Source organism: Ruditapes philippinarum, unplaced genomic scaffold (assembly GCF_026571515.1).
Source record: "Ruditapes philippinarum isolate M1 unplaced genomic scaffold, ASM2657151v2 ctg2490_1_1_1_1, whole genome shotgun sequence".
Lineage (NCBI taxonomy): Eukaryota > Metazoa > Mollusca > Bivalvia > Venerida > Veneridae > Ruditapes > Ruditapes philippinarum.
The window spans coordinates 62,003-89,460 of record NW_026859887.1 but is presented as its reverse complement, the minus strand read 5'-3'; the positions used below and the strand labels follow the sequence as shown (position 1 = coordinate 89,460).

The 27,458-nt window shown below is 32.3% G+C and overlaps 1 protein-coding gene across 1 annotated transcript; it reads right to left on the bottom strand.

Annotated features, from left to right (window-relative positions):
- Positions 1 to 149: 149 nt before the first annotated feature.
- LOC132758200 (uncharacterized) lies at positions 150 to 21,248 on the bottom strand. Its single transcript, XM_060749754.1, has 7 exons — positions 21,143 to 21,248; positions 16,518 to 16,820; positions 14,851 to 15,003; positions 13,328 to 13,447; positions 12,425 to 12,640; positions 10,412 to 10,558; positions 150 to 5,429 (listed from the first exon to the last, which is right to left on the bottom strand). The coding sequence occupies exons 1-7, from the start codon at positions 21,213 to 21,215 to the stop codon at positions 5,347 to 5,349; spliced, it is 1,095 nt and encodes a 364-aa protein (XP_060605737.1). The 5' UTR covers positions 21,216 to 21,248; the 3' UTR covers positions 150 to 5,346.
- Between the last annotated feature and the right edge of the window lie 6,210 nt (positions 21,249 to 27,458).

The following is a 27,458-nucleotide window of genomic DNA, read 5'->3' as shown; positions in this document are numbered from 1 at the left end:
ACAGTAAAAAGAAACATATAAATATAGATAAAAGAATGATGAAATAAAAAGTAAATAATATGTAAGAATCATGTGGGGTAAAAAGTCTGTCTAATAAAGGTTAAATAAAGATAAAGCTATGAAAATATTTTTTGCATTTTTTTTTTAAATATGAAGGTTACGACAAACAAAATTTATTCAGAAAGTTCCTGAGAAATTTCGGTGATTTACAAATGGTCCTTCAATATGGTCCTTTATTTCTTATGTGTATGATCCTGATATGGATTTCTAAGTGTCTGACACTGATTTGGATTTATTAAAGTGATGATAATTTCTTTTTTGCAATGTCAATGTGAGCTGCATTGACTTTATAATTCAAAAGATTTACTGTTATTATTGTGACTGACCAACAACTGATATCTAAAAATGTTAAGGATGAAATGTACATTGTATTTTGATCTAAAATATAAAGAGACTGCCCCATCCTTTTTTACAAAATGAATGTTGCAGGTAAATTCTGGTGGATATTTACAAAAATTTCCATTGGCAAGGTTAGTTATTTATCGTTCATACAAAGTAAATAATAAAAATTGAAAGGAATTATGGCAAAATGAAAACATATTTTGACTGTTATTTGTTCACTCAACAAAATTAATGCCCTTAAAATGCAAGAAAACTGTATATACGTGGCTCTATTTTATTAATGTACAGTATGCATAAAAATTTAACAAACTCATTGCAACAACAATAGATAGAGGAATATATTAACCATTTATATAAAAAAGAAGATTACTGAATATATTATGTTCAAGTTTCTATTGGAAAATTTTGAAAGTTTAAAAAAATACAATAAAGGGAAAGACAATGCAGAAAAATAGATCATTCATTAGGCCGTAAGTTCATACAAAATGTGAGATTTCATGTTTGTAAATAATATGAGCCGCGTCACGACAAAACCAACATAACGCGTTTGCGACCAGCATGGATCCAGACCAGCCTGCGCATCCGTGCAGTCTGATCAGGAACCATACTGTTCGCTATCAGTTTCTCTACTTGTTATAGGTTTTGTAAGCGAACAGCATGGATCCTGATCAGACTGCACGGATGCGCAGGCTGGTCTGGATCCATGCTGGTCGCAAACGCATAACGTTGGTTTTGTCGTGACGCGGCTCAAATCTATTGACTGAAGTTAAAAGATGTTAAGATTGCTAACTTATCCAAGCATTTACATAATTGAGAGTTGGACTCTTTAAAACCCTAGGGCATAAAAATATTCTTTGGTATGTTACAAATAGAACAAAAATTAATACTCTCAAATACTAATCTTGAATAATTCATACTGGAAGATTCAATGTGCTTTGATTAGCTTGTGAACTTTTTAAGTTATGTAAACAAGAAAAATTGGAAACATTACAAATTTCTGTAGCTGCTGTTTTGTTTTGGATTATTTACTCTAGCATAATCCATATGAGCATATAAGAGCACCTCAGCAGCAATAAGAATACCGTACATCCATGTAGGAAACAATGAAAAAGCATGAACTATCTATATACACTAGTCTATCGTATACATAATGTAAAATGTGGCTGTTTTTCATTTCCAATAATGTGAACAATACTATTAAGGAGACACAGTAAAGATGATACATGTATTGTATGGTGACTTTCCAGATAAACTGCATAACTTAAGCACAAGCCAGTACCTGTATGTAGCACCACTGGTGTTCAGTAAGCTAGCTCAATAACTTCCTCACTTGATCTTAACTGAGAGGATAATCTTACACAAGGTATCTACTGTATATATTTATCAAAATTGATTTAAACTTGTCAATATCAAATGTTCTATGTACTGAAGACAGCCATTAAAAAAAAACTTTGTCATGTTTTCAAGTTTAGATCTTCTGTAAAAAGGTTGCATGTTTAATAACTGTACATATAAAAACAAAATTTTAAATAACTTGTATGTAATATTCATGATTTAAAAAGAAATAATCATTGTTTATTAAAAAAAATAGTCTATTTCACTTTTCTTTTTCTGTTTTAATAGCTGGTACATAGGTCCTGTGGAAAAACTGACTATAACAGTTTGATGCCCCGGATTGCTAGTAAATACTAACAAGTCAGTTAGATGATAAAGTAAAAAGTCATGACTTCCTTTGTTTAAATAAAATATAACAAAAAAATACAAACAATGTCATTGGAATGCCATGCATATTCAGTACATCATATAGATAAGTAGATATTTTACGCTTAACATAATAATAAGTGTCCTTTCCTTTATAAATAACAACCCTTTTTTTTAATCAAGGGTCTATAATTCACAAAATAATATCTACTTATAATTCATAGTCCTAAATCAATATTCACACATTGTTATACACTGTCACTGCTGTATTAACACTTTCAATTATACCCACCTAAAAAGTCAGCAATACTCAAATGGTGTTTACAAATATTTTTACATTTTTTACAGTATTCAAGGTCAAATCGAGACAGGATAGTTTATCACTAAAATCAATAAGAATAATAAATAATCTTACAAATAACACAAGAGCAATCAGTGAGCACATGTCAATTGCATGTTGCAGCTACTGTGTATTCAACGGCCATAACTGGGCCAGAAATCATTTTATTCGAAAACCAAAGTAATATGTGCAAGTTCTTAAGCTATCAATCAATCCTGTAAAGATTCATACAAATTGCATCAGTGGTTTAAGAGGAGATGTCCAGACAAATTTCATAAATAAAAATCAATAAAGGGCCATAACTCTGACAAAAATCATTGAATCGGAAACTGCAGAGGATATGCACAGCTAGACTTGTACTGATCATTCCTGTATAGTTTGGATGAAATTGAACAAGCATTTTTTTAAGGAGAAGTTTGTTGGACAGACAGATGTCCTCAAATTTTGATATGACATTTATAGATGGACCTTTTTTGCACGCAGAAGTTCCCCAGGGAAAGTACTATATTTAAGTGGTTACTCTTTTTTTCTCTCTGTTGTTCTTTTAACCACATAAGAGAAAATGTAGCCACATAAAAGCTCACATAATGAATTACATCAAATGAAATGTTCTGTTATTTATTGTTCCAATTCTAAGCCCCCTTCAAAGTATCTACTTGTTTCAACAGATGGACAAACCGACAGACAGAAAACAAAGAAGTGATCCCTAAATGTGGCAACTACTCTGTAGATGAGACACAAAAATTCATTAGAAAAACTCCAGTTTGCAACAATTAATTGATATAACAAAAAAAAAAAAACTAAATATGAATGAAAAAATCAAGTTATCCAGAACTGAAGTTCATAACAAATCATTGTTTTTTACCTCCTTGATATGAATGTTTTATAGAATTTTAGAGAGACAAAATGATGTTAACATAAAAATGATAAAAATTCATAACCAAGTTAAGTTAATTGCCACGAGTGTATAAATGCAAAAATCACAAACCTTCAACAATATGATATTCACTGAAAGTAGATCTAATAAGAAAATATCAACACAACAGCTGTATGTAAAAAGAATTAACTTTGGCAGTTACTCCTAATTAAATTAAATAAATAGTCATATCTAAATATAAAGAATCTAGAAATCACTGTTGTTCATTATCAAAAGCATAGCAGTTTACTCTATATACATTCAGGCAAACACCAACCTTTTTTACTTTTTTGACATATCAAAACAATATGAATAAACTTGGCAGACAGTCACCTAGTAATCATTTCAAATTCATTATATTAAGATAAACAAGAGGGCCTTGATGGCCCTGACATTGCTCACCTGAATATAAAAAATCTCCATGACAGGAACAAGTAAGTAATATTGTAAACTATAAACAAAGCAGATATAAAATCTAAATATCTGATATCACAAAGTTCATATTTGTTTCTGAAAAAGTGCATGTGTAAAACATTACTGGTTTCTATTGTTAAGGGAAAACAACAGTTCCAAAGACAAAGATGTGTACATTTAAGGAAAATCAATAACCTCCCCCCCCCCCCCAAGGGTGGTCCCAATTTGACCCAAGGGCTTTTATTTGAATAAACTTGGTAGAAAGCAATAAGAAGATTTTCATGCTTAATATCTAAGCTCTAGCAGCTCTTTGGTTTTTTTTAAAAAAAGAAGATTTTTCATGTTTTTTACTATATACACATAAAGAAAATCTATGTCCCCCACAGGGCAGGGCCAATTTTAACCCCAGGGCATTTATTTGAAAAAACTTGGTAGACACCCATTACAAGATGTGCCATGCTTTATATCTAAGCTCTAGCTCTTTGGGTTGCCATGTTGCATCCAAAGTTCTGTATAGAATCAAATTCTTTGAACAATTTTTAAAGGTGACCTGGTGACCAAAAGAGCATTCCTGTGAAGTTTGGATAAAATTGGCTTTGTGGTTTATGAGGAAATGTTGTTTAAAGAAAGTTTGCGGATGGACAGACAAATAGACGGACGACAGACAAATTGTGATAAAAAAGCTCACTTTGTCACTTTGTGATAGGTGAGCTAAAAATCAGAAGTGATACTGCCTAATATCATTACCATGTTTCTGATGGCTTGAATTTATTTAAAAATCAAATGTAAATATTTTCATGAAAAAACTTATAGGACACTTATACTAATGTTTGTTTGTTTGTTTGTTTCATTTTACGCCTTTTCCCAACAGTATTTCAGTCATATAGGCGTTATACTAATGTAATTATAACAAACTTACATATAATTATATTACGCAATTATATATAACGCAATTACATACATGCATATCCACATATGCAAAGATAACAGTTACATATAATCATCTACACATGCTAATTTAACACAATGGTTAAAAAGACATAGCATTTACAAGGTTCACTATATTAATTTTAACACAATGGTTAAAAAGACATAGCATTTACAAGGTTCACTATATTAATATTTTTGGAAAATAAGTAAGAATTTTGCACATGTTAGCTCAATACATCCTTATTGCATTTCATTCATTCAACAACTTATATAACATAAAAACAAAAAGTAAAAAAACAACTATTAAAGCACTGTAGACTATAAACTTTCAACACTTGTTCTTTTAATGATTTTTTATATATTTTTCTAAAAATATTTACTAACTGAAGAAACAAGTTTTGGTCATAAAGCAGTTCAATCTCACACAGATCATCTCCATATAACCCAGTTTTCTCATATCACCAAGAGACAAATGACTAAACTGTCTCGGAACTCTTAGTAGCATATATATATTGTAATTTTTTACCCTGATACACAGAAGAAATGAACTTAATCTTCAAACTTCATCTTATAAACACTGCTGTTCTTTACAAAATGCACTTTTCAAATTGTGTTCTCGACACAAGTTACAACAAGGTTCAACTCACATAACACCACATTTAGATGCATTTGGCTTGTTGTCTTTATTCAAAGGCTTCTGCGACTCATTCAGCTCATCTTTATTTCCTATAAATACACAACAAATTGGATACATATCATCAGCAAGAAAAATGTTCTTTGCTTATCTGGCTGTGTATAAGCTTTCATTGTGAGCTCCTATCCTATTTTTTATTATTTCAAGTCACAATATAAATGTCGCACTGCAACTTTACAACTTGACTGTTGGAAGATAACCTCAAGGTCCCCTTCATCATGCATCATTTCAGGCACAAGCCAGCACATGAGTAGAACCACCCACCTTCCGTAAGTTAGCTGGATAGCTTCATCACAAGACAGGATGTAAAATCCTTGTAAGCTCTTACAACCTCAGCTGTGAGAACAGGGCTTTACATTTACCTTTAACATGTCCAAAGCTCTAACATCAGCTTTACAATCCTGTACAACTACATGACTTTGAATTCAAACCTGTGATCTACCGTTATATTGTAACTTGTCGCCTTCATATTCGGACTTGTACTACAGTTTTGCATTTGCAATTGATATTTGAAGGAACAAAGTCAAATAATACACATTACCTGCATATTGCAATCCATCCATGAGTCAAGTTTCATGAAAATATTCAAAGTACTCCTAAATTATTGCAGTATCCAGTGTTTAGAGAGAGACAGAGTGACCAACGTTCAAACAAAATGGCACTTGTGTGGATATTCAACTGTTCCACACTGTATTAGCAACATAAAACTGTTTAAGCTACAAATTACTTTTACTGAATGAAATGTATTATCAGAAATTTACCGTTACCTATTGTTCACATAGCCACTTTAGTACTTATTTTTCTGAACAAACACCTAGTGTACATGGACAGACAGACATTTCTACCAATGGACATTAACTGGACACTTCTTTCATTGAAATATACCAAGTAAGACCTTTAAAGTATTCTACAATACTGACAAAAGGAAAAGAACTGTTACCAATTGCTCTTGGTACCCAACATATGTCCTGTAATTATCCTGGACAAAAAGACAGATAGAGGGCAGACCTAGGTCTAACAAGGAAAAACTTTAAACTCTAGTGAGACTTTTGAAAATCAGTACTAAAAACAATTTTTACAACATACCAGTAGCATCTGATAAAACTGAGAAGAAAACTTAAACAAATTGAAAGAAAAATGAGCCACTACCTAGTTGAGGCCACCCTCCATGTTTTCTTATTTCTAAAGTAAAAAATCAAAGGGAGAATATTATAGGAAAGATTTGTCCTAGAAATCTAATTTTTTAGTAAAAAAAATAGTTAATATCTCATTCTTAACAATCAAGGTTATTCAAAGCTCAAGGTTACATTGGAAATAATCATAAGTGCTGTCATAAATGTTCTGTTTTTCCAAGAATTAATCAAATTGATTAATAAATATCTCATGACAATTTGAGCAAATATCAAGGCCAAAGACTTTCTCCTTTGGGTAGTTGTTCTCAAGTATTGAGAAAATCCAAGAATCAATAACAAAGTTAAGGCCAATTATAGCAAAAAATCAAGCAAAATTCCTTAATTTGACCTTCAAGGTCATTGATGTGTGAAGGTCAAACTCAATATGGTCTACTTGAAGCTCTTTGTGTTAAGGGTTATTGTGTCTTAAAGTATGAAGACAATCCATTTGTAATTAACAGAGTTATAGCCAATTATAGCAAAGACCAAGCAACTTCAAACATTTGACATTGAAGGTCAAGGTCATTTTTGAGTCAAGGTGAAGAAAATTCTGATCTATTTGAAGGTCTTGTTCAGAAGATTGTTGTGTCAAAGTATGAAAGTAATCTATAGAGAAATAAACAACAGCTTTTCCAAGACAGCAAGCTCCATTTTTCTCAGTACTTGATAGTTGAAAATATATTAAATATAAAATAATTCTGCATTTTTAGCAGAGAATAAGTCTGCTTTTAATAGCCAACAAAAAATTTAAAATGATACCTGTAACGGTTTTTGAGTAAAAGGAAATATTCCAAGTCAAAAAGGGAAATAATTAAGCAAAAGTGGTTTTCCTGATTATCTGCCCCTCAGTAATGCATTTCAAATTTGTAAGGACTCCAAGTCAGAAGAAAGTACATTCGATACTTTTTTGAGATAAGAAACCTTAAACAAAATGTTAACCAAAACAAGAGGGCCATGATGGCCCTGAGGTCGCTCACCTGTATATAGACCCCCCCCCAAACCCCCCCCCCCTAACGTTGCAGGGCCAATTTAACCCAAGGGCTTTTATTTGCACAAACTTGGTAGACACCCATAAGAAGATGTTTCATGCTAAACATCTAAGCTCTAGCTTATTGGGCTTTTTAAAAGAAGATTTTTTTTTAAGTTTTTACTATACACATATAGTTAAAAACAATGACACCCCTGGGGCCGGGCCAGTTTTGACCCCAGGGCTTTTATTTGAACAAACTTTGTAGACACTTACTAGAAGATGTTTCTTGCTTAATATCTAAACTCTAGCTATTTGGGTTTTTTCAAAGAAGATTTTAAGTTTTTGCTATACACATATAAAGAAAATCAATGACCCCCGTGGCGGGGCCAATTTTGACCCCAGGTCTTTTATTTGAACAAACTTTGTAGACACTCACTAAAAGATGTTTCATGCTTAATATCTTAACTCTAGCTATTTGGGTTTTTTTAAAGAAGATTTTTTAAGTTTTTGCTATACACATATAAGGAAAATCAATGACCCCCGGGGCGGTGCCAATTTTGACCCCAGGGCTTTTATTTGAACAAACTTGGTAGACACTTATTAGAACATGTTTTATACTAAATATCTTAGCTCTAACTCTTTTGGTTCTTTAAAAGAAGATTTTTTAAGTTTTTGCTATACACATATAAGGAAAATCAATGACCCCCGGGGCGGTGCCAATTTTGACCCCAGGGCTTTTATTTGAACAAACTTGGTAGACACCTATTAGAACATATTTGATGCTAAATATCTTAGTCATAGCTCTTTGAGTTCTTTAAAAGAAGATTTTTTAAGTTTTTACAATATGCATATAGGGAAAATCAATGACCCCCCGGGGCGGGCCAATTTTGACCCCAGGGCTTTTATTTGAACAAACTTGGTAGACATTTATTAGAACATGTTTTATACTAAATATCTTAGCTGTAACTCTTTTGGTTCTTTAAAAGAAGATTTTTTAAGTTTTTACTATTTGCATATAGGGAAAATCAATGACCCCCTGGGGCGGGGCCAATTTTGACCCAAGGGCTTTTATTTGAACAAACTTGGTAGACACCTATTAGAACATGTTTCATGCCAAAAATCTAAGCTCTGGCTCTTTGGGTTCTTTAAAAGAATTTTTTTAAAGTTTTTACTATATGCATATAGGGAAAATCAATGACCCCCCGGGACGGGGCCAATTTTGACCCCAGGGTTTTTATTTGAACAAACTTGGTAGACACCCATTAGAACATGTTTGATGCTAAATATCTTAAATCTACCTCCTTGGGTTCTTTAAAAGAAGATTTTTTAAGTTTTTACTATATGCATATAGGGAAAATCAATGACCCCCCCCCCCCCGGGGCGGGGCCAATTTTGACCCCAGGGCTTTAATTTGAACAAACTTGGTAGACACTTATTAGAACATGTTTCATGCTAAATATCTTAGCTCTAACTTATTTTGTTCTTTAAAAGAAGATTTTTTAAGTTCTAACTATATGCATATAGGGAAAATCAATGACCCCCTGGGGCGGGGCCAATTTTGACACCCAGGGCTTTTATTTGAACAAACTTGGTAGACACCTTTTAGAACATGTTTGATGCTCAATATCTTAGCCATAGCTCTTTGAGTTCTTTTAAAGAAGATTTTTTAAGTTTTTACTATATGCATATAGGGAAAATCAATGACCCCCTGGGGCGGGGCCAATTTTGACCCCAGGGCTTTTATTTGAACAATCTTGGTAGACACCCATTAGAACATGTTTCATGCTAAATATCTTAGCTCTAGCTCTTTGGGTTCTTTAAAAGAAGATTTTTTAAGTTTTTACTATTATGCATATAGGGAAAATCAATGACCCCCTGGGGCGGGGCCAATTTTGACCCCAGGGCTTTTATTTGAACAAATTTGGTAGACACTCACTAGAAGATGTTTCATGCCAAATATCTAAGCTCTAGCTCTTATGGTTTTTTAAAAGAAGATATTTAAAGTTTTTTCTTTCGGTTGCCATGGCAACCAGAGTTCTGCATGGAATTAAATTCTTTGAACAATTTTTAAAGGTGACCACCAAAGGAACATTCCTGTGAAGTTTGGATGAAATTAGCTTAGTGGTTAATGAGGAGATGTCATTTAAAGTAAAAGTTTACGGACGGACGGACGACGGACGGACGACAGACGAAAAGCGATCACAAAAGCTCACCCTGTCACTTTGTGACAGGTGAGCTAAAAATCAGTCAAAAAGTTGGCATTACTGTGAAAAAATAATTTATAAAGTTACCTGTCCTTTAAAGATGTATTCCAATTTAAAATTGGAACAACTTTTCCAAGTTTAGAAAAACAATTAAAGTGAAAAGGGGGCATAACTTTGCAAAAATGAATTAAAATATTTTTCTGCCCTTCAGAAATGGTAACATATTTCAATTGTGAACATGAATATCAAGTTTGAAATAACTGTGATAGTTTCTTAGAAAATGGATCTTAAGAATAAGGTTAACCAGGCCTAAAAATCTAAGCTGAGAAAGGGGCATAACTTTTACATAAAATAGTTTGAGGATTGTCAGCCCTTTTGAAATGGCATCTTTTTTATAGCACTGAACATGTCAGGCAAGTGTAAGGCACAGATTGTTTTACTTTCTGAGAAAATGGACCTGAATGATAGGGTTAACCAACACCAACAAGAGGGTCATGACAATAGCTAAAATCATTGTATGGATGGAAACAGGAACTAAATCCTGACTGTAGCAATGAATGAAAAATCTTATTTGATCTCTTCTCAAACCTCACTGAAAATGGAAAAATAATAAAAAGTATAGTAAAGAATACTATATGAAATAAATCTACACAAAACTCAAAACTAACCTTTACTTTCCCTTTTGAATTTTTTCTTGTAAATGCAACATCCTGCTATACCTGCTAAAACCACAAGCACAGCTATCACACCCCCAACAATAGCACCAACATGATTTGATTGACCAGAAATTGCTGTCCTCTCCTCAGCACCAGAATCTAACAAAACACAGTAAAATCAATCTAGAACTATATATTAAGATAAAATTGGTAAACATGCATATTAAATAATTACTGTACAAGGTACTAACACCTCTGAGAATACCACACATTACAAATTATGTTTGTTACTGAGTTTGAGTAAGTCTGTTCATAGATGGCTTTGATAGATAAACTGCTTAACACATATGAGTCAGTATTCACTAAAATCAAGTACAAAATATATAACTAAGATTTTTTTTGCACTGTTTTTCCATTTATATGATGTAAAAGAACAGCTCAGGACTATACTAACATACTATACATACTTGTAACCAGTTTAAGTTTATTAAGCTGAGTTATAACAGTATAGTGCTAAATCCCCTAAATTCGCTTTCTATACATTTAGTGAATACAAGGGTAATAACTCTTGAAATATTTATCATGGGTTATTATGACTCATAATTCTGTGATTTATAATGTTGGCATTGGACAAAAAGTGTCTGTTTATGAAAACAATTAACTTAGTCTTAAAGCATGTTACATGACAAAAGGTTTCAGTTGATTCTGAACAATGCAATTTATGTGTAGAACACAAAATAATCATAAAACAGTCTGGAGTTGACTGCCAGATATAATGCAGCTTGGACAATCATATCAATTTATTACCTGATACCTTATATAAATGTCATTTGGTATTTTTCACTTTTTCTGAAATTCTTTAAATGTCCACATTCACAAACTGATGACCGGTCAATAGTTTTTACTGTTTATCTCACTTTCTCTGACGTCAAAGAGGATTCCAGCTTAGAGCGTCATAAACCAGACATAACGTGACATAGTTTAAAGATTGTTAAATTCAGAAAGTTTAATTATTAACATATTTGGAAAACTATTTTCCTGTTCCTTTTTTCTCCTAAAAGTACTGTTGATCAGGTAATAAAACAGTTATTTCATATGTGATTTGGGAACAGTCAACCAGTTGTCCCTCTGTGTCGTGGAAAGTGTTTTGAACTGTTGCCCTCGGCCTACGACCTTGGGCAGCAGTTCAAAAAAACTATCCCCTCCACCTCGGGCCAACAGTTTGACAAATCACAAATCACATATGAAATAACTGTATAATATGCAATCCTTTGAAGGTAAAAAGTCACATAAGAATGTCACAGGGTGAGAAAAATGTGCAGCCTGACCGGGACTCGAACCCGGGACCTTCGGAATACCGTTCCGCGGCTCTACCGACTGAGCTATCCGGCCGCTTACACATCTTCTCCCTAAATAGTTAACAGTTCTGAACCGTGACATACTCCCCTGCTATATTGAAATTCGTCCTCGAATTTCACAGAGTTACAGAGCAATGTGAATTAAACTCTGAGCTATATCAGTCACAGTCCCCCGTTGGGCGCCAAATGTCACAGGGTGAGAAAAATGTGCAGCCTGACCGGGACTCGAACCCGGGACCTTCGGAATACCGTTCCGCGGCTCTACCGACTGAGCTATCCGGCCGCTTACACATCTTCTCCCCTAAATAGTGAACAGTTCTGAACCGTGACATACTTCACCACAATATTGAAATTCGTCCTCGAATTTCACAAAGCTACAGAGCAATGCTAATTGAACTCTGAGCTATAAGCAGTCACGGTCCCCCGTTGGGCGCCAAATGTCACAGGGTGAGAAAAATGTGCAGCCTGACCGGGACTCGAACCCGGGACCCTCGGAATACCGTACCGCGGCTCTACCGACTGAGCTATCCGGCCGCTTACACATCTTCTCCCCTATATAGTGAACAGTTCTGAACCGTGACATACTCCCCTGCTATATTGAAATTCGTCCTCGAAAATGACCCTGTGACAAGAATATAAGAATATACTAACTTTATTACAATTTTACCTTTAGTTAAATTCTTTTTAAATATATGATTCCCATCTGTGACAACAAGCTGTATGACTGATGTACTGGTAAAGTTCACCGGAGGAAGCTGTCCTATAGTTACATTACTGCCAAAACTTAAAGATGCATTGAACACCTCTTCATCTTTGATCCATGAAATTAAAACTGGGGTCACACCATGCACGTGTACTTCTGTACAATCTACAATTTCTATAACTGAAAGATACCAATATGACAATTTAATTTATATTTAATGTATTTCAGTACAAATGAACCAAATCAAATTACAAACTTTTTACGGATTCTTAAGGCTAATAATACAAATGAACCAAATCAATTTACAAACTTTTTACGGATTCTTAAGGCTAATAATTCTATCTCAAATTATTGATTAAAAAAATGATTTTACATAGTATCAGTAAGACCTTGACCTTTGGCCTAATGACCTCAATATCAATAGGGGGAATGGTTATAGGCAATGCTCCTTCTAGGTTACATAAACCATGGCCTATTCCTTTTCAACTTATTGATGGGACAAAAGTAACAGAACAGACATATGTCCTAATCACAGTATCTTCCCAACTTTTTTTAAAGTAGGGACATAAAAAAATATTGAAGTATTTAAAACATTTAATTTAAAGCATTAAAGCCTGCTGACTTTTGTCAGTACTTGCAGAAACATGTGCTGTTTGAGTACCCTTTGGGCCAGCAAGACTTTTTTATGGCCCATCATGAGGGAGCTATACCTGTGACAAAAACAATGCATATTATCATTAATGAAACAGCTTGTCAAACTTTACAAAAAATAAATGATATCTATGGGCATGATTGCACACATTCTTGATAAATCTGAATAAAAAAAACTGTTAAACAACTTTTTTTACTTAGAATAAAATTTCTTACCTCTCAGTTTTATTTGAACCTCTTCCACATCAGCTTCGGTCTCCCATTTATTGCCATAAGCCTTCAAAGACTTTTTTGAAATCAAAACACATGTGTAGCTCTTAAATGCATCATCTTTTACTGGAAACAGAAAGCAATGATGACCTTAAAGATCCTGTAACACTTTTTTTTCATGGTTTTATTTCATACATGTATGAAGTTCTATTGAATTACAACCATTAGTCTTCAAGTTATGATCCGGACAAGGAAAATGCAACAGACGACTGGACCGACCGACCAACTGACCACTGAGTGACTCCTATATACCCCCCCAAACTTCGTTTCGGGGGTATAAAAACTAAGCAAAGTAGAGTTATGGTTCTTTGACACAGCACTTTCTTTAACTTTTCTCTATAACTGTGTGAAGTTTCAATGAAATATTATTGATAGATTGAAGATATACCCTAGACAATTTAAAACTGATGTATAAAAAATAAAAAAATTTACTGTGTTTTTCTGACGTAACATAGGTAATATTCAAATATCTTTATATCTCATTCATATGTTTGTACGTGAACACAAAAATAACCTACTTGAGAGACTAAATCTGTAATGCAAAAATAACTTGTACAAAGAATGACAAAGCTTCACGGAAAAGAAGTTGAATAATAACTTTGATGCAAAAATAACCTTTATGAAAGAAAAAACGTTATCAGTAGTTACTCTGTACCTGTCTATACTAACATTTGGGATTTTGTTTTACAGGATTGTCCAATTCTTTTCCTGTAGATAATTAAAATAACTTTTCCTGTAGATAATTATAATAATAAATGTTAGCATGCATTTGGGGAATCCAAACAGGGATCCCATACATGTATCTTAACAATATATTATATGTTATTTTGGTTTTGGAGTGATATATGTGGATATATTACCTGTTAAGATTTTATATCACCCGAGCCGTTAGGCGAGGGTGATATTTTATCTTGGCAGGTAATATATCCACATATATCACTCCAAAACCAAAATAATAATTTTATTTCCATTCCCCTGCCGAGTTTAGACGATTTTTTTAAAAAAATCATTGCTGTGTCAAATGAAATGTCGAAATAAGATTGCCTTTAGGGTACCTCTTCGTCACAACATGACGTCACATAAATACATGACGTATTTTTCCCGTACCTAACGAATGTAAACAAGAGAAAAGGAGTAGTCTATTGAACGTACTTTTTTGTAATTAATATCAAGCTTTCACAAGGTCATATTTGTTTTCCATACTGATGGTAATATGTATCATTACTCTACTTTGGTAAATATTTATCATTTGACAGTTAAAAAGTGTTTTTAAATCGGAATTTACACCGCGTAAAATCGAACTGTACGCGCATCACCTCAGCGCATGTTGTTTACAACGTTGGGTACCCAACGGGGAAATTTAGTGTGTATATTACCCGTCTGGCTCGGTTATATCAATTTCTTTCGGGTGATCAATATCCAATCAAAAAGGCGGAAAATATCTGGAAGGGTAATAAACATGTATATACCTGTATGTTGAATTTCATAAACCCGGCTTTCTGGTTCTTCAACTTTGTGTCCATTGACTTTCCATATACAAGTCAAGGCAGGGTAATTGCTAGATCCTAACCATGAAAGCTTTGTGACTTCACCATCCTCACCAAACTCAGTCATCTCTTCATCTGAAATATATTTCCCTATTTTTCATCTTGATTCTGATAAATGTCTCTCAATCTATATCATATAATATATAGAGGATATTTGTTTAGTTCAGTGTAAGATCGGAATATATTTCACCGAGTGAGCACCAAAAGGTATATTTCACGAGTGGCGCAGCCACGAGTGAAATATGAACTTTTGGTGTTCACAAGGTGAAATATTATTCGATCTTACATTAAACTAAACAAATTTTTTTTTTTTATTATAATTATGCAAAGAAACGTTTAAAAAGACATTTTAATCTAGTACTAAATGAAAAGGGCGCCAAATAATAATACAACATGACGCCATTTACGACGTCACGTCATTAATTTTCCAGTACAGTGAACGCTTGTATTTCACTGAAACAACGTAGCGGGCTCAACTATTCAAAACAGTAAAATTATCAAATTGATAATTTCACTGTTTAAAACAGTGAAATTATCAGTTCTTATTTCACTGATATATTTCTATAAACCACCGAAAAGCATGTAATAAATATTTGTATCATAGTTTGGAGACTTTTCTATTTAAAATGTGTCAGACTTAGATCGTATACCCATACATGCATATTGTGTTAACTCAGGAAGCAACAATAAGTTACCCGAACTCCAGTTGCCGCATTGTGTATGGGGGATAAAAATGAAGCAGGCTCATTGATTGGCTTGAAAGGAAAAATGACATCAATACCCAATTGGGGAATAGTGGGGTGATATATGTTTTTAGTCACATTCAAGTTGTAATACTGCTTTGATATCTAAGTTGTGAGGAATATATCCAGCTTGCAGTGCAAGGGTATTTAGCAGGGATATCTGACAGTCCAACAAGCCAGAGTCTTTATTGAGAGTTTTGAAATCAGAATTATAAGTCTTAAATGGGGGTGGGACTACAATTGACCAATGAAAATCTTTCAATTTTTTAGCATTATCATCTGTGATTAACTTAAGCAATTAAACAAATGACTCATTCACTAATCTTGCATGCTGCATATAATAAAATTTTTTTTTAAAGAAATCTTAAAAATAAAGTTTGTAGAGAAAACAATCTTACAAGTTTGTGATTGCTATGCCATCGTACTTACTACTAGACTATCTGGCAGTAATTATGATTTAAAGTATCAAGAACTATACTATCATTAAAAATTGTGATAAATTACGGAAACTAACAAAAAATCTCGTCTGAGTCTCATTATTTTCTTGTAAATGATAATGAAGTATGTTCAATAGCAATTGTATTGTCTACCATCAATTTTATGTATAATTTGTATACCTTAAACTGGTATTTATTTGATAATATGGCTATTTCAATAGGATATGCATTTTTCCACTATTAGCTAAGCCACAACATAAGGAAGTTTTAAGTAAGTGTTTAAGTAATTGATGAAATGCAATATGTTTGCATGGCATATATGTGACTTAAAAGCCAATACTTCCACCCTCGATTTTGATTATATTTTTTATTATATTAATTATTATCATAAATGCTACATTAATTTTACCTTTTATGACATAGAGATGTGTCTCAACTCTCACTGTCATCTCAGGGATGGAAGGTGTGACGACACAAGTGTAATTCCCAGAATCTTCTAGGCCCTTTATTTCTATACTTATTTTCTTTACAGAGTGTACACCTTTGATGGACTCTGTGCTTTCAGTGGTAGTGAATTCAGTACCGTTGTGCAGAAATTTAAAATGAATCGTTTCATACTCCTCTCCTGTATAGTTTGGCGGGGATGTACATTGAAACATTACAACATCACCAGCTTTCACAACGGGATTAACTGGATCCAAACTTGCAAGATCTAAAAAAAATAAAAGTAATGCAACTGAAGTAATGAAAGTAATTTTTTTTTTCCAGGTCAACGGAATATAATTATTGAATTGAATTAGACAAAAAACGTACAAAGGGAACAAACCACTGGAAAAAGTATGTGATTATACTATTTCATTGTAAGCTATTAATTTAATTTTTATCAGTGTTTTATATTGTTCACATGGAAACATAATAAATGTAAAATGGTAAATAAGTGTATTGTAACGCTTAAAATAAATTTGGTGATACTTTTGTGCGCTTATTTTTGATACTTAAATCAAATAATTTACGTAATGTTCATAATTGATATGTGCTTTTAGTCAAGCCATATAAAAACGTTTATTTTTGGCACACTTAAAAGAATGACAGTACTTATCTCTTGAGAGAAAACGAAAGTTAAACATTGCAGAAATCGACTTATTTTTATAGCATACATACAACATAAAATGAAACATACCGATTATAATATAGATTTATTTTGAAGTTTAGATGAGATTATGCTAGTATTTTTGAGAAGTAGTTCAGACAAGTTTTGTGACAGACAGACAGACAACAACAAAGAAGTTATTCTCAGGCGCGGCTTAACTATTGTAGCATTGTATCTTAACCTTTTACCTCATATAGCTTTTTGATCCCCACCCCTTTACGAGGCCTTAAACAGTGAAAAAAATGCCCTATTTAGGCCCCAAACACTGTTTTTCGTTTGAGAAATGTTGTTAAAAAAAGTGATCACTTTTTTGGTGCCGCCCCCCTCTCCCCACATCAAAATTGTACATCAGGAGGTTGCCAGAAGGGGGATTTGCCCCCTTCTGTTTGGGGGTTTGAATGGGGGTGGTAGTCCCCTTCATCGCCAAAAAATTTTTGGACATGTGACAGGCTAAAAATGGCCTCAGGTCGATCTTAGGGTAACTAGTAACCGACGCTGAAAAGCCTTTTACTCAATTCTAAGTTAAAGGGGAGATAATTCTAAAAATATTGTTTCTAGAGTTATGAACTTTGTCACATACTAGTAAGATGTGATGGATGACAAGAAATACATATTTGAGGTTTAAAGTTATGATACCTTAACGTACCCTTTCCCTCATGAGCATATTGTGAAAAATGGCCGTTTTCACTGAAAAGCCTCCTACTATGAAACTATGAAAAATGCTTCAATACTAATCAAACTTGGCACAAATGTTGACTGGACCATTGCCTTTGTAACCACATGCTCAGTCTTAAATTTCCTGTTACCATGGCAACGAGGGGACATCTCAAAATTGCCAAAAATCACTATTTTGCCTCGATTTTTTCCATCAAAATTTATTTCAAAGTGCTGCAACTTCTCAAGGGATTGAGATAGAGTCAAAATTTTCAGCATTGGTTACACGTTACCTTATGATCGACCTGGGGTCATTTTTAGCCTCACAAGTCCAAAATTTTCTTGGCGATAAGGGGGACTCCACCGCCCATCAAACCCCCCCCCCCAAAACAGAAGGGGGCACATCCCCCTTCTGGCAACCCCCTGATATATCTGTTGGATGGGGGCGGCGCCAAAAAAGTGCTCACTTTTTTTTAGCAACATTTCTCAAACGAAAACATGTGTTTGGGGGCCAAATAGGACATTTTTTTGACTATTTCAGGCCTAAAAAAGTGGGCCCATGGGGGTGGGGGGGGGTGGGGGGTCGATAGTGCGTTGTTTCGCGTATATATGAGGTAAAGGGTTAAGAAATTAAAAAGTTCTATTTATTGAGACTTGATGGTTTAATTAAAGGGGCTACACTGAGGTCTGAATAACTTACACTACACTTTAACCAACCCTCTAACAACAATTATGCTATTGACAAAGTAAATTTTCTTAGCCTAGATATCATGATATTTTAACCATTACAAAGTTAATACATAATATTTAATAATTACACAAAAGCTCTCAAATTAACATAGATTATTTGTAAAATTTGTGTATGTCAGTTTCCAACTCCGTACGTTTAGCTAAATTCATCATTGTAATGGAGAAAAAAACATGATTACAACAATGTAATGCTTAAAATATATTGAAATTGCTTTTGAAAGATTTTTCTCACAAGAACATATGTGAACAACAAGAAATTTAACAAACATCCCATAATTTGCTTTTAAATTTATGGATTGTTGGTATATTCCACTTTCGCACTTTCGTTGCTGCCGATACACAAAAAATTCTCCGTTTCGCTTTTTAGTCATCCCGAGAATCATCACGTGACCGTTGCTTTTTATTCAGATTTGCAAACTGAAAGGACTGTTTAAACGCTTTTCCCACAAAATTGGAGAAAATACGTATTTCAAACGACTTGCCAATCCAAAGAACACATATCAATGTATCACTGTATCACTGATTCTGTTTGAATGTCCCTAACACGCAGGTAACAAAAAATTATCGGTTCGTGAAATTTTACTTTTTTTTGTGACATTCGGCCGTACCTCAGTGGAGTACTGTACCTTTAAGGTATTTTTTCATATATGTAAAAAGTGTTTGAAAACCATTTTTATCGTTTTAATAGATGTCTCATTCGTGATTAAATATTAAAATAGTTTTGATAGAGTGTTTACAGAGGAGTATCACTTTGGGAGGCAGGATCTGACCCTAGTCCTATAAATATGACGTCGCTTTGAGATATTTTTGTTTCTGGGCAAAGCAACAGGCTTGACCGACAAAAACTATAACAAGCCTGTAACGTCTAATATATTGGACTAGATCTGACCCCCAAGCGTCTGTGTGTCTATATATTACATAAACTAGATATATTTTTTCCCAACGAATGACAGACTATTCTCTCTCTTACCAGTTCCTCTCCCTGACGGTTCTCTCCCTAACCGTTTCCTCCCCTGACGGTTCTCTCCCAAATTTGAAATATGCAGACAGTTCTCCCCCAATTTTATTTTTATAAGTTATCATTTTAGTTATGACTTAATCTAATAATATTTCTTAATGAAGATTATTTTTGTTTGATATTAACTGCATTTTATGTTTTATGTTTATCAGCTGCAAAGTGTTTGTTAATTTAACACCTTTTTTCAGTATTTTAATCCTATCAACACCTTTATTGTGAGAGATATAGATCATTGGACAGTGATTGATATACACCTGTAATTATGTTAAGGTCTAGCTTGTGATGTTCATTTATTTGTTAAATAGTGATTAAGGTGGAAACAAGTATGTTCTAGAAAATAAATAAACAACAACTGGTATGCAAATACATTCCACATTTACTTTTTTACGAAATAGATTTAAAAACATGTAGTCATTAACTTGAAACAATAAATAATACTTATTCATCAACACCTTTTCACAGCTATTTTAATCTAATCAACACCTTGATTCTTGAGTAATGAATTAATAAACACCTCAATTATCACTGACAGCAAACTTAACGCATACATGATACATGTGTGTATTGAACTCCTTTTTTCATTATACAAAAGTTAAGCAATTAGAATTTATTAAACATTTTTTGCCTATAAATTTCATTTTTATTTATTAAAAAAATAATAAAAAATAATATCTTATGATTATCCTTATCAAGTAAATTATGCATTAATTATTTTCAATGACTAAACACTTATAAAAGTATACATTACATCTAATTAAAAAATCAGAATAATTAACTAATATCATCATTGATCAATTATTATTAGATTCTATATGTTAAAAAGTTTTTTTCTAATTCAATTTATATCAATTGATAATAAAGTTACAAATTTATTAAACATCTAAATACTTCAATACAATAGTTTTTTCTCTAATTTATATAAATTTTTTATACTAAACTTACCGATTTATTGTTGCTGATGATGCTAACAAAATTGAAACTTGGATTAAACATCTGAATACTTCATTAAAGTATTTTTCTCTCTAATTCATATCAATTTATTATAAACCTACCCATTTATTTAACATCTAAACACTTCAATAAAATCTATTTTTTTCTAATTTATATCACGGATTTATATTACAATTGTAATATAAATCCGTGTTTATATCAATAATTATTGATAATAAACTTACCCATTTATTTATCATCTAAATACTTTAATAAATGAATAATAATGTAATTATATAAATAAGAATGGGGGGGGGGGGGGGACTGTCTTCTAATTTGCAAATATGCAGACAGTTCTCCCCCAAAATAGGGAGAGAACCGTCAGGGAGGAAACGTCAGGGGAGGAACTGGTAAGGGAGAGAATAATCTGACTACCTTTCCCAACATGTGACGGGTCCCTTTGAATAGATATCGGCAAAACTAATTAAAACAAGAACTACTTAACGAAATGAAAGTGAACTGATAACATTACCTTGCAGAATGTCCACACAATCGACTTCGGGATGTGTCCCGAAAACAGTAAGAATTAGAATTATTATTTTCATTTTTCCGTAAGTCAAATTTCATCTGAATCTTCAAGCGCTTCGATCTATATTTAAACTGGAAAACCCAAAAATCTAGACTGGTCCCCTGCGCATTTCTAGAAGGGAACCATACTAGTATAGGACAGGGAACCAGATAAGGATTCTATTAATAGTAACAAATTGATGCTGCGTAGTAGTCAGATAGAAAAATTCGTAAATGTTACTAAAAATAGCGGTGCTGGAAAATCTTTTCTCACTAACCAGATAGAAAAATCCGTAAATGTTACTAAAAATAGCGGTGTTGGAAAATCTTATCTCACATGGGCTTATCTCACACTCAACGTGCAGCACTTTTAATAATACGCGATTCACTCCTATTTTAACAAAAATTAAACGTCAAAAGGTCAAAATGTATTAAAAATTTGTAAGCTAATCTATTAAATTGTCTACGGAATCAAAATAGATTGATATTAACTTTCACACTGCAATGAGTCCTACTCTACCTAGATCCGCCCTTTCCAATAACGATCTGTTACTAAAAATAGCACACTTTAAAATATCGAAACGTTCTTCGTAAAATCGAATATTAAGACACTTTGCCTGAAAAAACATTCATGTTTTTGTTTATGATAACGATGCTTTTTGATGACGAATCTCATTTTGATATATTTTAATTGAATATTCGGCCAAAATATCCGAAAAAGTAGAAAAATCTTTGCAAACGGTAAACGCTTTTTTGTCAACCATTGAAGTATGAATAAATTCCTTAAAAACACTTATATTATGGCACTTTCCGTTTTTAATATCGATGTGTTTCATCATGATAACCTTGCTTTTTCATGAGGGGTCTCATATGAATTTATTTTCATTAAATTTTTCACACATAAACTTGGTCAGAAGAATTTTTTGCGGACGTACAGTTGAGTTCACACTAAACTTCCCACCCTTGTGCACTTCTAGTGCACTAGAGCTGAACTAGAAGTGCACTAGAAGTGCACTTCTAGTGCACTAGACCATATGACCAGGCTGGCCAGGGAAGGTGACACCTAAATGGTTTATTGGATAATTGTATATCAAGTGTGGGAGGGGGCATCCATTGTTACGCTGCTGTATGAAAAAAAAATGGGAATATATATATATATGGCCTATTCATGAATATAAATAAGTAAATTTTAAAATCAGCAGTTTTAACATTTTAGGTGATTATCATGTTGAAGCTTAAAATTAATTTTTTTTTTTTCATTTATTGTTAATCATATTTTTATTAACCAGTATTTAACAGTAAGTGAAAATAATACCCTTAAAATCAAATTTATAAAATTAATAAGGTTAAATTTAAATTATGCTCCGTAATGGATAATGAAATAAGTGTTTTTAAAGCTTTTTTAAATGGCCATATATTTCAATTTTTCTAGTGTACAAATGAATATAAATCAATGTGATAATTCTGGCCCAATTAATTTAGTTTGTTACATCATAAACTTTTTTTCATAAGCTCAAACAAATCAAGGAAAGGTTATATTTAAGCTAAAATATTATTTCTATAATATATAACTTAGAGACAATTCATCATGTTAAATATTGAAAGAGAATATTAATACATTGATTTTAAAACAATCAATATACTGTGATAATTTTGTATTCAACTGTGTAATGCTTGCATATGTTTATGCAAATAATTTAAATATTATCCATAAAATAAATAAATTTGATATCTTTATTCATTATTTCAATATTAAAAATTTAATGTATAAAGGGAATACTTTTATTGAAGAGAAAATCTCAAGTCATGCTGTGTATCGGTATTTTCTGAGAGGGACAGTTTTCAATATACTACTCTCCTGCTGATAAGAGGGCCTCAGGGTAAATAACAAAGATAGGTCAATTTTGCAGATTTATAAGAATGCATTGAAATTCTCTGGTTTTCGCAAAATGCATGTTAGACATAAGCCTGGGATTCATCAGGCGTTGGCACTCAGTAAATGACCATAATTTTTGTATAATCAAATATACAAAAAAAACAACATAAAGGCATAAATGCATAATAGATATTATCAGAGACATAGATAGATGTTATCTATGTCTCTGATATTATTGTCTCTAAAGCGGAATTTTCTATATGTATCCATTTATCCACATTTCTTGCCATTCTGCATAATAATATCACGGATTTATATTACTATATACTATTAATATAAATCTGCAATTCCTCAAAGAGAATATTAATTCATTGATTTTAAAACATTTTATACACTGTGATATTATGTTCTTCAACCATAAAATGCTTGCATACTTTTTAAAGATATACATAATTAATTTTTTTCCATAAAATAAATAAACTTGATAACTTTATTCAAGATTTCTACATTAAAAATGTAATGTATAAAGGGAATGTTTTTATACAAGAGGAAAGATTCGAGTCATGCTGTGTATTGGCGACTGTTTTCATTACACTGGTCTCCTGCTGATAAGAGGGCCTCAGGGTAAATAACAAAAATGCAAATGTATGCAATATTTATTGAAAATTTCCCTTTTCCCCCAAAAATACATGTAAGTCATCGAAAAATGACTACACTTTTTGTATAATCAAATGTAAAAAATAATCTTAATGTCATAAACGCACGTTTCATTAAACCAACAGTAAATAGTAAAATTAAGATTTTGAATGATAATGGCACCATATTGACTTCTGACACTGAAAAAGCAAATTTACTTAACCAATTTTTCCAATCACAATCCTCACTTGATGATAAAAATAAGTCTTTACCAAACTTTCATGTACATCAAAATATTAATAAACTTGACACAATAAATATAACTTATGATGAGGTACGTGATACTCTTAAAACTCTCAATGTTGGTAAAGCATCAGGACCTGATAATATCAACAACAGGATACTAAAGGAATTGTCAGAAGAACTCTCTGTACCTCTCTGTCATCTTTTCGGAAAATCATTAAACAGCTTGTAAAGTCCCTTCACAATGGAAGCTTGCCAATGTATGTGCAGTCTACAAGAAAGGTGACCCCTCAATTGTTTCTAATTACAGACCTATATCACTTCTTAGCACGATCAGCAAATCTTTAGAAAAAAATTATACATAAGCATATATTCAATTTCTTTGTTGCTAATAACACAATAACTTCATTACAATCTGGGTTTGTTTCCCAATGACTCAACAACAAATCAACTTGTTTCTATATATAATACATTTTGCAAAGCCCTTGATGATGGAAAAGAAGTGAGAGCTGTCTTTTGCGATATTTCAAAAGCCTTTGATCGTGTCTGGCATAAAGGTCTCATTTTCAAGCTTCAGTCTGCTGGAATAAATGGTGGGCTTTTAAACTGGTTTAGTGACTATCTCAGTGATAGAAAACAAAAGGTGGTTCTTCCAGGCGGTTCCTCTCAAACCGTTTTTATTTCAGCCGGAGTTCCTCAAGGGTCCATTCTAGGCCCTCTTCTCTTTTTAATCTATATAAATGACATTGTTCTTGACATTAACTCATATATCAGACTCTTTGCAGACGATACAAGTTTATATATCATTGTTGATAATCCACTTCATGCTGCGGTGACTCTTAATTCTGATCTGAAAAAAATTACAGAATGGGCAAATGGCTGGCTTGTAGACTTCAATCCAAGTAAAACGGAATCAGTAATTATCTCTCGTAAAGTAAACAAACCAATTCATCCCCCATTGACAATGAACGGAGTGCAAATAAATGAAGTGACCTCACACAAACATCTTGGAGTAAACATTTTCTAATGATGGAAATTGGCATTCTCACATACAAAATATTACCAAAAAAGCCTGGCAAAGAATTTATATAATGAGATCTTTGAAATTCATTCTTGATCGTAAGTCACTTGAAACTATATATCTCTCTTTCATTCGGCCCCTTCTGGAATACTCGGATGTTGTTTGGGACAACATAACTCAACAAGATGAATTTGAACTTGAAAAAATACAACTTGAAGCCTGCAGAATAATAACCGGTACAACAAAACTAGTTTCTATCTCTAATCTTTATGAAGATACTTGCATCCAACCCCTTAAAGTAAGACGCTACAAACACAAACAAATACTTCTTTATAAAATGTTCAATAATCTTTCTCCTCATTACCTCTCTTCATTAGTTCCCGATACAGTAGGAGAATCTTCAGATTATAATTTACGAAATGCAGACAACACTAGAAATATATTTTGTCACACACAACTTTATTCTCATTCATTTTTTGCCATCATCAATTAAAGACTGGAACAATCTTCCTGTTAATTACAGAAATTCACCATCCATTTCAATTTTCAAAAGTAGACTTAATGAAGATGTTCAAAGTGTGCCTTCTCATTATTATGTAGGTGAGAGAAAATACCAGATTATACACACACGACTTAGAACACATTGTAGTTCTCTCAAAGAACATTTGTTTTCAAAAAACATAATAGAAAGTCCCCTATGTGAATGTGGTGACATAGAAAACACATCTCATTATTTCTTCTCGTGTCCAAGGTACCAAGATGAACGAAATGTCCTCCTTAATTATTTAAGTGAAATAACAACTGTCACACTTAACGTTTTACTCTATGGTGATAATTCAATTGCTGACGATTTAAATGAAGCAATAGTCCTTCATATACACTCATATTTACACAGAACAAAACGTTTTGAAATGTAATAGAAAGTTATTTTTTCGACTAATATGAAATAGAGATTTAGATGCATAATATCTTCTCAAAAGTATATTGTAAACTCGTTCCATCAACTCCATAGTATTTTAGTGACCATTCCTGTTGTCTTTCTTTTTCTTTCTCTCAAATCTGTCTCTTATTACCTACCATCTATTACCCAACAATTTCAACAATTAACTAACGTTTCCATTTATTTATTTTTCTTTAAATTTTTTTTAAAACATGCTTTAAAGTTCTATTATTTTTCTTGAAAAGTTTAAACGTGCTAATCTGTGCATTTATCACTTACGTGTATTTATGCTATAGAACTATAGGGTTTTCTTTCACATTTTTATGTCAATATTCTATTATTAAGGTCGTTTCGATTAGGAAAACCAGAGTGTAAATTGCTAACTTTCCTGTACATGTAAAGAAGCAAGTTTATAGTGAAAATGTTATGTATATTTAACTCAAACATGCATATAATTGTTACCATTTTACATACTGTTTGAGATAGTGATTACGGAAAGAGTTTTTAAAAAAGCTTTCAAGCTTACTACTCAATCCGTACTATTTATTATTTGTCAATTATCATGTAAATGTAATACTTATAAATAAAATATTGTTTAAACTAAACGCACGTTAGATATTATTGTCATTTATTGTCTTTGGAGTGGAATTTTCTAATCTTATTATAAAAAAACTAGTTTAAAAGTTAACTATTCTACAAAGACTTTGTATCAATATTTTTTCACATTTCTTGCAATTCTGCATTAAAATTTGCAGCATCTTAATTCTTTTAGTTTTTGAACTGGGAAATGTTATTTTTTTCTATTATAGATTTGACAAATTTGCCCTGTCAGTTTTTACGCATTTAGAAGATAATATATTTTAAAGAAAATATTATTTAAATACATGATTATAAAACTTTTGCAACTTCCTTTTCACTTTAATGCAGATCTGTTTTTTCTTTCTTTTTTTTCTGTTTTTTTTTATTTTTTTTTTTTTTATTTTAATTTAATATCATACATGAGCAGAAAACAGTAACAGGAGATTAAAGTGTCAAAAGTCATGCTGTGTATAGGTGTTTTTGATATAGTACCCTGCTGATAAGAGAGCCCCTCAGGGGAAATAACATAAGCCAGATTACTAAGGCGATGTAAATTCTGTATTCTCTGGATGTTGGTGCAAATAAATTTCATTACAAATAGTACAAAAAGAAAAATGAATATTTTTGCAATTTATAATAAACTCATCAAATTAATCATATTGCATAATAATGTTACAATGCATGAAAAAAAAAAAGGAAAAAAGATTGGTGTCGTCTCAAAAAATGGAATTGACAGATTTTCTAATCTTTTTGTTAATATCCATGTCAGTTTAAGTATACTAGTATCCCACAGGTACATATCAATACTTAATCCACATTTATCAATACATACCACCATTATATGTAGAAATATTTATTTTCAGAATAATATATATCATTTATATATCATTTATATTAATCTTAAGTAAATCTCAGTTGGAGAAGGTAAGATAGATTATAAATGAAATAAAATTGACAAAATTTAGGCCAATTATAAACATATTAAT